The sequence below is a fragment of the Zeus faber genome (genome assembly GCF_960531495.2).
Source record: "Zeus faber genome assembly, chromosome: 5".
Lineage (NCBI taxonomy): Eukaryota > Metazoa > Chordata > Actinopteri > Zeiformes > Zeidae > Zeus > Zeus faber.
This window is the reverse complement of record NC_137192.1, coordinates 17,969,205-17,980,640: the sequence shown is the minus strand read 5'-3', so window position 1 is coordinate 17,980,640 and position 11,436 is coordinate 17,969,205. Positions and strand designations below refer to the sequence as shown.

Here is an 11,436-nt window from a genome sequence, read left to right as displayed (position 1 = left end):
CGGTTTATTATTTGTCTGCGGGATCTCAGACTAAAGGGTTTAAATGACAGAATACCATGGAAAGAAATAGAGAATATGAACAATTCAGGAGGGGGTTGTTGCAAGAATTGGCATCTACATGTGAAAATGCATGGTGAACATACAAATTAATAATTATACAAATAATATGTCGCATTGACAAAATGTTGGCTTTCTGCCATGCCGATGATTTATTGAAACTTTTTTTTTGTGAAAATGTTATATAAAAAAAAAAAAAAATGTGATTCTGATTCCTTACAGCATCTTGCACTTGTATCTGCTGGAATTCAGAAACAGGAGCTCACACACTTAAGTTTGAGGTTGCTTGTTTCTCGTCCCTCATGTAAGTCACTTTGGACAAAAGCGGCTGCTGAATGAATAAATGTGAAGTAAAGGGTTAAGTTTAAATGCATTGCCCCAAATTCGGGATTGACAAATCAAGCCACAAACCAACACTTGAACACCACACTTCTCACCCAACATATCAGATAGCAGATATCTTGCCAGTTTGTTTGTCTAAAAGTATTTTCACACGCTTGCAAGGTATGCACACAAAGCCAAACTGAGAAGGCTTGTATTATCGTAAATTACATCTTTAAAAAAAGGCGTCGGGTGTAATTCAAGATGGCTTGGATAAGGGACTTGTAGCTGAGAACAGGAAATGAGGACAGGAGGTCTGCTCAGCAACTGAAACCTGCCCCAGAACAGAAAGGTTGAGTGCTATGCTTCACATTTCCTCCGCGTTGAGGTTTGGCAGGACATACGGAGTCAGCAGTAACACTTCCCCGGATTTAAATAAGGTAAATAATATTGGTGAAACAACTTAAACCACATGTTCTTATCAGAAAATGACTGCATTTTTTGACTGCATGACGGGTACTTTCTAGACTCTGCATCGTTCATTATCCAGAGGAGGCTCATTTCTAAGAGCACTGTAATGCTTTTGTTGCATAGCATAGGACAACAAATAATGATTTTGAAAGCAATGTTTTCGTACATCATTGTAATGACTAAGTCCCTGTCAAGTTCCATTGTACTTGGCTCCTACTTCAACCGTTGCCTGTGAACTAGGGGCATGGATACCCCCTCTTTCACCAGGCGTCAAGACTGGATTCAGAGAAGCCGTCGGGGGCACATCCCGAAGGAGCTGGACCTTGAAAGACCACGGTGTGATCTCATCTCTGCCTCCCATGCAGCCGCATCAGAAGATGATGTCTTTTCAGATGGTCAGTCCAAACGTTATTGAACTTTTTATTTTTTTAAATTTTTTTTTTATCTTTAAAGTTTTGTATAATCTAGAACTGTTGCCTCTCTGTTTAATTTGAACTAGGGTTTGAACTTGTGTTAAAGTGCTACTGTTCACCCTCTACATTGAGGGGTAATGTCAGGGTTAGGACTTATGGAATAATGGCGGAAATAGACAACTGCTACCCCATCTGAGAAACTTTGAAACTCCACATTTTTTTTCAAACTTACAGGTATCAAAAAGATGCACCGTCAACAATAATCAAGATTTCTGAAAAGGGATCCGCTGATGAGATAATTGTATGGGATAACTGTAAGAAGCAGGCCTAAAATAGTGGACCAGTATGAGATCTCCTCAATACAAAAACCCAATACCAGGAACCATATCAATTGCATCATATGAAAGAAATGATAACATTTTCTGCTTATTTGAAACATATGAGCATCAGGGATGTATGTCATGGAAACAAATAAGTTACCCGGCAATTATTATGTTCTGTAGATAGTACATTTTCAAATGAAGTACCTAAGCGTTTTGTTGCTCATTCATCCCAAAACAGCATGTACTGTATGTATGGGTTTGCTTTGTGTGTGGCATCACACATAGCAGAACAAATTGGCGTGAAAAATGAAGAAAAGGTGAATTTGTATATGACTGTTACCCACGATTTCCACAGGATACTGCGATGGAAAGATCGAGAGCTGGCTCCGCGGTTGCGGGTGAGTCAGTGTGTGTGGCTTTTTCTTAAGATGATGACTTTTAAGAACAGACACTCTAAACCAAACAAAGTAAAGGTCATAGCATCACTCCATCAAAACTGCCTTCATAAACAACAACAACAACCCTAACAACAGATTGGGGACCCTTTGACTGTGGAAAGAATGATCTGTTCTCCACTATAATTTTTCATTTATATTTTGGTTTCAGGACCCCTGGCAATGTTGTTCCAAGTAGATCCCAGTCAATGTTGTTATGTGCATGCAAGGAATTCCGATGGCAAAAAAAAATCCATCAAAATGGTTGCACATTAAGGTTCAAAGTCCAAATCCATACTCCTTAAAATAAAACTGAGACAAACTATTCTGGTCACTTATTATGTACGACAAGAATATCATTCCCGCTTTCATTTATGAGAGCGTGGTGAGAGGAAGTCAGTTTACACACACATTTACTTATTTAATCGTTGTGTCAGCCATTGTCAGGTGTTGAGTAACCATCACATTTTAAACAGCTCGCAGAACCGACGAGAAGACAAGCTCAACACAACACAAGTGTCAGGACAGCGATGTGGGTTCTCCGAATCGAATAAGATAATTGTGCATATCAGTGGTGTTCTTGCAGCAGGAGTCTAACGTGACGTTTGGGCTGCTTGACATGTGAACATTTCCTGAAAAGGGAAGTGCAAAGCATAATGTTCAGAAGAATTAAAAGATAAATTGTTCATCGGCCGAAGAGACTCTCCAAAGAAAAGAACATCAATAACTTTAACTCAAGGCGTGTTTGTTTAGGAATTTGCGCTAACTTGTTCCATGTAACAACCATGTGAAGGGAATAACCTTATAGTTTGTATGTCTTGCAGATTGGAAGCCGGCTCAGATCACACCACCGGCCACTGTGTTGGTAAGTCTAAGCCACACTGTCAGCCATCTAGACAAGCTTTGTGTTGAAAAATGTACCAGAGTTTAACTTAGTCTAGGTTATAATGTGGGACTGAACCATAGGTATAAAGTACAATTTAAGGTTAAATAATTGCATTTTCCATAGAACATATGCTGAAAACCAGCTTTGAAGATGACCTATATCTTGGTGCTGATGGTGAGTAGATGCACAAACCCACAAACCTACAAACATATCGTATTGTATCATATCGTATCATTAGAAGCAAGAGCTCAGATGCCTCAAAGAAATGAAAGGAAGTAATTGCTCTAAGTGAACTTGGCAGGTTGTTCCAGTCAGATGAAGCTTTATATTTAAAGGCACGTAGCCCAATTTCTTTAGAAATTCTAGGGACGGAGAAAAAGGGATACTCAGTATGCCTTGGACTATATGATGTCCAATATGGAATTAAGCTTGTCTTCTGCAGCACGGTGGAGTCTCCCTATAGGTTGCTCTGGCCTCCCAGGTGTTAAGGTCTATGTGGCACTTTTTGATGTTCGCTATGATGTTGTCCTTATACCTTTTCTTTTGACCTTCCGGGGCACAACACAAACACCAGCTCGGTCCATCTGAGCTGGTGTTGGGCAATGGTGGCAGTGATGGTGGGAATGTTAGCCTCCTCCAGGATACCTCCTCCTCCTCTGTTGATCTTCAGAAGTTGTCGGTCAGTTCTGTACATGACTCTGACTCTTAGAGGCAGATGTTTACCCGTGAGATGAAGGTTAGCAGCAATGAAAATGGAAAACAGAATAGGAGCAATGACACAGCCCTGCTTGACTCCAGCGTCAACCCTGAAGGGTTCCGTTTCATCTCCACTGCCACTGGGTACTGTGGCTGACATATCGTCATGCGGCAGTCTTAGTATCAGCATGAATTTGTCTGGGCAGACAATTTTTTCCAGAACCAACCCGAGGGCCTGATGGTTCACAGAGTCAAAGACTTTGGTGAGGTCTTTGAAGGCCATGTATAGTGGTTAATTTTGTTCCCGGCATTTTTCTTCTAGCTGGCGAGCAATGAAAATCATGTCTGTGGTACCTCTGTTTGGGCAAAATCCAATCTGACACGAAGGAAGAATGTTTTCTGACAGGGGGAGGAGTCTGTTAGTTAAAACTTGAGCTAGAGTTCTCCCAGTGGTGGAAAGGAGGGAAATGCCACAGTAATTTCCATAGTCTTCCTTGTTAAAGACAAAGACAATTAGGGCTTCCCTAAGTTTTACAGGGATTTCCTCCTTTTCCCATATTTTAAGGAGCAGGGTATGGATGTGACTATGGAGATCCGGCCCACCTTCCTTCAAGTCTTCTGCTGGGATGGCATCAGGTCCGGCGGCCTTGTTTTTCTTCATCCTTCTTATGGCATCCTGCACCTCTCTCCAGCTGGGTGGTGCTACCATGTTCTGACTTATGGGTTATTAAGGGAGTTGGTCCAAGGCCTTCATCTCGGCAGTGGTGTTGCTGTTCAGTAGGTCCTCATAGTGCTCTTTCCATCTGTTTTCCATTGACTCATTATCTTTCAGCAGTGTCAGCCCATCTTTGGAGCGAAGGGGGCATAGGCAATGGGAGCTGGGGCCATATAGGCCATATACGGCTCTTGTGGCATCGTAGAAACCTCTGGTATTCCCAGAGTCTGCAAGCTGTTGGATCTCCAGAGCCTTCTTTGACCACCACTGGTTCTTCAGTTCCTAACCCAAGAGTGGACGGTTGACTTTGCTTTGACATGGGCTGCTCTTTTAGCCCTGCAGTTGATCATCATTTTTCCAGGTGATAAAGGTTTGCCGCTTGATGTCGATGAGCTGTTGGATTTCAGTGTCATTCTCATCATACCATCATCGCTCTGGCGTTGAGCACATCATGGTGGTCTTTGGTGCAGAGGACTACATAGTCGATGAGGTGCCAGAGTTTAGAGCGAGGATGCATTCATGATGTTTTAAATTTGTTCTTTTGGTGGACAAGTGATGACCGGGTTGTGTTCTGAGCACTTTGTCTACAGTAGTATTCCATTAGAGTTGGTATTACCAACTCCTTCTATCCCCATTGTGCCTCTCCATAGATTGTGGTTTAGTACCACCCTGGCATTGAAATCTTGGGGACCTTGGTTAGGATGTTAACCAGGTCAGCTTCTTCCTGTGCATTAAGTGTTGGAGCTAAAGCACCAACAACGGTGGCCTTTTGGCTGCCCTGCAAGCATCAGCTGTATGGACGTTTATTGATGATTACAGGGAGTTCAGAGAGGTGGCTGATGAGGCTGTTCTTAATGGCAAACCCTCATGGATCCTTGGCTCATCAGCAGGTTTCCTTTCCAGAAATAAGTATATTCCTGCCTTTCTCCTCCCTCGGCTGCCCTTTATCAGCCAGATGGGTTTTGGAGAGTGCTGCAACATCAAACTGGAATAACTTAGCGTGGTGGTGATCCCTCTAGATGCAGTAGTCCAGAGTTTTCGAGGCAGGCTATGTTTTGGGCACCTTTTCTTGCCCCTTGCCCTACTGTGGTCACTGGATCCTGTATAAGGCTGCTCAGTCATGGGTGCACCGTCATGGGTGCAACTGCTGAAAGGCTCTTTTGCCTCAGTCCACAAGCTTAACATCTGAGTCGGAGACCCACTGCCTGTGTGTCAGGTTGTGTCTCAGAGCTGCCAGACTTCACGTTCCTACCTTTCACCACTTTCTGATCGCCACACAACTTTCATATGGAATGTTGAGCGGTCTAATTCCCTTTCGGGAGGACGCCTGCGCGTCACATCTTTTAATGCGGAGAGGCTGATGCACCTGCAGCCACCACACGGTTCTTGGCAGAGGGGGACCATGTTCCAATGGCATGTGTCCATAATGATTGGGGACCATCCCTTATTGTCAGCCTTCATCTGCCTTCAGTGCCGTTGTGACTTGCCGTCATCCTCCACCAGTTCCGCCGTTGAGCTCTTGGTTGGATTGCACTTCATCTGGAACCTCCCCCTCGTATTTACCACCATGGGTGATCCTACCAGGAGTGAAACTTCAGATGGCATTTCTCTCAGGCTCATTGAAAACACAAGCTTCTCCACCATGGCAAGGTGGCGATCCAAGGAGAAAAATACTCTTATCAACGCATAATTGTTCGATTGTAACAACTCTCCTCCTTTGTTCCAGCTTCAGTGATAAAGAATGGGGAAATTCATTCAGAAGTGGGGTGAGTTGCAACAGTTTTACTATCACCATTAATAAGCAAATATAAATGTCAGAAACAAATTAGGTACAATTCTGCAGCTTCTTTTGAGAAAAAATTAAAAATAAAAATCTGAATAATTAAGATTAAATAACACTTTCTATTCCCACCATTCAGGAATTGTGGTCCTTATTCAAATTATAGATTCTTCTTGTTTGACTTGAATGAAAATGAGTCAGAAGAAAATCCTCTTCCCAAATTGATTAAATCAATCAAATTTAACATTCTGATTGTTTGGATGACTGTTAGCCTTCTTATTTTATATCCTTCTTCTCCTTGACCTTGAAGACCCCCCCTGCTGCCCCCTCCAGTCAGGGCGCGTAGCAGCAGGTTCACCTCCAGGTCAGTGGATCACTGTGAACAGATCATTAAAAAGAGATCAATTCATTTTACAATAAATGCTCCTCCCTATTAATAGTGCCATACAATACTGGAAGCTTTTCGCTATTTTTCATGTACTCCTGATCTTCACCCCCCCCCCCCCCCCCAAAAAAAAGTTGAACAAGTTTTTGCACTCTGCACTCCTGCACTCTGTTATGCTCATCTTAAGTAGGTATTTTGTTTATTCTTGGAGTATCTTACAGGTCAATATCAAGTGAATGAAAATATGCATCATATTATGTTATTGCTGTTGTGCTACTAATTCAATTATTTCTTGTTTAATAAGTCTATTTCTGTTGCATGTTTTTAGTATGATGTTTGTATGCTTTGCAGCACACTCAGTCATAAAGTGAGTCAACACTCCCTGGACCTGGGAGATAGTATGGCCTCAAGCTGCACGTCCTCCTCGACCATTAAAACGACATCAAGGTGATGTCCCAACACGAGGTGGAGCTGGAAATATACTGTACAACGTCATGAGCGCTGTGCGATACAATGCACAGGCCAAAAGGCAAATCTACTAAAACAATACACTCTCTCCCTCTCTCTTGCACACCAGTGTGTCCGAGGTCTTGCAGTTGTGTTCGGAAGACGCAGAGGAGACGCTGTACCAGCTGGGTTTCGGCTGCGACGAGCCACAGGTCACCGCTCGCATCCCCCCTCGATTTTTCACCTTCCCCTCCCAGGTCCAGGGCATCAACTTCCGCCTCTTTCTGGAGTCGCAGCTCGAGCGCCTACGGGAGGAAGACCCGAGTCTCTCCCTAGCCAGTAAGATCCCAGTATTAATATGAAATAATATACTTTATAAAGTCTACTTTTAGATTTCTTTGTCCTGTAAATACCCTTATCATAGTTGGCTGTGTGTGATCCATCCTGTCCAATGATGGTGTGGTATTACGGTCAATATTTATGTGTCGGCTGTCTCTTTTTCACAGGCCGTTTCAGACAGGTGGAGGTGCTCACGGCCATGGCCAACGCATTCTACTCCCTCTACTCCTATGTGTCCCGCACCCCTCTGCAGAAACTCACCCCACCGGAGTTCCCCCTCTCGGCATCTCCCATGGAGAAGTTGGGACGTTTCAGAAGCAGCATTCGCAGCGAGCCGCGCTCTCCTGTGGAAAGGCTGAGGGACACGGTTTCCAAGATGTGCCTGTACACAGGCTCCCGTGAGGGATCTGACAGCATCTCCCCCCTGGCTTCGCCCAGGAAGAGATCCAGCCTCACGGATGTTGGTGGAATCGTCTCGGAGAAAACCAAGATTAGCGCCAAGAAGCTGGATTTAGTAGAATGTGGGTCAACTCTGGCTATCAGTCCAACCGAGGATATTTATTACATTTATGGAGAAAGTAAAGAGGAGCACAGGCAGAAGACCACTGAGGACGTAGCCACAGAGAAGCATGGCAGTAGAGTGTGTCATAAGGAGACTGGGAAGACCAAACAACCAGATATGATTGTGTCAGATTGGATTATCCTCGAAACAGACCTTGAAAAAAGCAGGGCCGACAGCATAAAGACATCTTCGCCGTTGTCACTATCAAGGCAATCGGTGCAGGAAATGAATCACCCAGGGTTTTTTTGTGGTGGAATTAAAAATTTGGTTTGTGACTCTACGCAGATTACGAGGCCAGATGACTTCATCCCCGTTGCCAAGGTTACCCATGATTTAATCGGCCCACAGATAGTGGAGAGCACAAACTATGCACTCTTCTTGTGTTCACAGACACAGCGTAACGCCCCAAGTGAATTACCTCATATCTGCTCTGATCAAAGTCTCGACAGATCATGCTGTGAATCACAGAGACCCAATAAGACCAATGAGACATTAGCAAATAAAGCGTGTGGAATATTAATTGATATCTCTAAAGCTCACCAGGACTGTTACCGGGGCTCAGCAGACCCATGCTGCATCACTGTGACAGGCTGGGAGGGGGGTGATGTCACTTCCTGTCCCTTAGATACATCGGGTTCCAGTTCGGGTTCAAGCACTCCACATGGAAAGATTGGCGAGCTGCCATTTGGCCAGTGGAGAAGACAGTACCTGAGTCCGCTGGAACATCAAAACCTGAAGCCTATCACCAGACACCATCAGCAGGCAAACTCGTTTGAGCTGGAAGAGGTATTGCCATATTATGTACATGAATGATTCCCTCGTTCTAAAATGATCGCTGATTAGACACGCAAAGTATGCCTCACTTTAAGGAAAATGTGATTATATAATGATGCATACCTCTTTCTGTAGGTTATTAGTGTTGGAGAAGATGGTTTTGCAGAATCCACAATTGCAAATGTAGCCTCACAGTACAAAGGTAGGGCGGAGTGGAAGATTCATATCATACTGTTCATACTACGGAAGATTGCATGTAGTTGCAACTCAGCCAGAATTGAGTACATTTGAGCTTTTGGCACTGAGGCTCCACTTTACGTAGCAGGCAGATTGCTCGGGGCACAGTGCTTTGAACACACCACAGTACCTCTGTGTTTGAGACAACTTTTAATGATATACTGAGGAGTCACAGCTGGTGTCGCCTCCACGTCGCTTACGCAATGAGCGGAAAAGATTTCCAATCCAAATGAATTGCTTGAACAGTCCCCAAAAAATGAGTTTTCACCATGGTAGCAGACCGGCTTCATGTAGACATCCGTTTCTCAAGAACGTCAGACTGTTGTTCTTATTGTGGCGTTGGGGATATGGTGTTTCAGTATATTTGGATTTGCTGATATCCTGTGGATATTGTTTTGTGCGATCAGACTTACTGCGGAAGAGTTTGTATCTTGCTTTTATGTCGCAAGCGTTCTGCTCGGTGCTGCCACAAATGGTGTTTATGTAATTGAATTAAAGTCAAACTGTGGGTGGATTTTGAGTGAAATTGACTGTGTGTTTGCGTCCTTCTTTCTAGGTGCCGCGGTCCGAGGGGACAGCATGCAGTCTGACAGTAGCGGCTATGCAGAGGAGGACGTCTGAGACGGGAACGCTTTATCAGATCACAGTACATTCCATCACACACAGGGTGTTCAGCTGCTGTGAAATACCCTCTGCATTTACTCCTCCAAACCTGCGAATTTGATCTTTGGAAGAAGAATTTAGAAAGGTGTGGCTAAGCCTTGTGAAAAACTACCAACTTATTGGAATGCTTGATGTGTGGGTGGACTGACAGTTGAATCTGGTATCAGTCCGACACCGGGCTAGAAAGGTCATTTCATGTGAGAATATCCTGAATACAACAATCTGATACCAAGAGCTTTATCAAACATGTGAGATAATAAAGAGGAGACTTTTTTTGGCAATAGAAAGGGATTATCTCATGGAGAAAATGATTGGATGTTAATGTTTGAAGAAAATCTCCAAACAAAAAGTTTATGTCCAAAATTGTATTGTAAATATGTATTGTATGTTTTCTTACAAACAGTGGGAGTTGTGAGCATATATTTTTAGGACATTCGTTACACTGAAACACAGGGATAAGGAAACCTATCTGGTCCTGTATGGACATATGCATTATATAGAGATTTCTCCACATTGCTGGCATTTGATACAGTGCACACTAAACCAGTGAAACAAAGGCAGTTTTGTGTGGTTTAGGTTATTTATTTTATTAAAAGGCAAATTAAAAACAGATGTTACAGCATTTTATAATGATTTTATCAATGTCCATTTCCAACAAAAATGTACAAAACGAAAGAACTCAAATTATTATTTTTATGATTGGTACTTTTGGCAAAATTGAAATATGGGTAATTTTCACAGTAATGTGAGACAGAAAATGCCAAGTTAAGGTATTTACATAATTAAAACAACTAGCAAACAAGTCATTATTTATTCATGGGAGTGACTGCATTGAAAACTGAGCCGTTCGGGACATAAACATAGTACAGGTAGATCTAGAAGCGCTTAGTCACCCTACACTGGTCAAAAGGCAGTGATAATTAAGGTGCAAAGTCTGTTTTTTAAACATTGACTTGTTTCAGTTGTGATTTGACTGTGGAATACACCAGCAGTTGAGTTACACCACCCACAGCGAGGGGTTGTTGTAAGAAAAATAAATAGTTTGAGAATCTGGGGAAAAAAAAGATCAACTCACGAAATGCCGAATTTGCAATGTTTTCACAAACAAATACAAGATAGTTGATACAAGATAACACTGTTTTGACCACAATACTATTTAGAAAAGAAGTGCACATCAAATTGATTGATGGCCAAAATTTTCTTGATGAGGTAAAAGATTAATTCCAAGAAACTATTACTTAGTAAAGATAAAACTAAAGGTTCTGCATTTTTCACCCCTTATTAAAATGTTGTATCCAATCATTTAGAAGTGTTCATACGACAACCTCACCAAACACTTTACAATTGAGAAACTCGCCACTAACTCTGAACAATTGCGCAAATGTTTAAGCCTTAATAAAAAAAATTAAAAATATCCTTTTCAGTCTTGGGTTGAGAAAATGAGGCAACTTCCTGTTTCAATACAAGACTCAATACAATTATGAAAACCCTGATTACGTAGTTTACAACCATTTTTGGGAGGATAAGATATAAGGACTTGGTGACTATATTATGAGCTTCCCATTTTTGAACGGGAGATTTAACATGTTTTGTTCAATGTTTTCTCCATTGGACTGCATTAAAGCACAGTGAGAAGCTCCAGCAGAGTGGTAAGTTTGTCAAGAGTAAAGCATTCCGCAAGGTTGTGCTCCATATAAAGTAAGAAACATCTTAATAAGGCCTGATGAACCGTTCCTTTCATGCTGCAAGTAGTGAACAATACTCTATGGAGCAATATTCTCTGGCATACGGTTCTCCAATTCAAATAGATTATTTCAAGAAGATTGTTTTCCATGAAAAAGTGTTCATATTTAAGAGACATAACTGAAGACTGCAGCTTCATTTGAAGAAACGGAGCTCAACACTTCTATGGCCCATCAGTCTTCTAAGCAAA

The 11,436-nt window shown here is 42.4% G+C and overlaps 1 protein-coding gene across 1 annotated transcript; it reads left to right on the top strand.

The window, feature by feature from the left end:
• Positions 1-1,093: 1,093 nt before the first annotated feature.
• On the top strand, positions 1,094-9,461 carry tespa1 (thymocyte expressed, positive selection associated 1; the record flags this gene model as incomplete). Its single annotated transcript, XM_080001016.1, has 7 exons — positions 1,094-1,244; positions 1,941-1,983; positions 6,407-6,460; positions 6,833-6,928; positions 7,059-7,267; positions 7,435-7,902; positions 9,397-9,461. The coding sequence occupies 7 exons, from the start codon at positions 1,094-1,096 to the stop codon at positions 9,459-9,461; spliced, it is 1,086 nt and encodes a 361-aa protein (XP_079857142.1).
• Between the last annotated feature and the right edge of the window lie 1,975 nt (positions 9,462-11,436).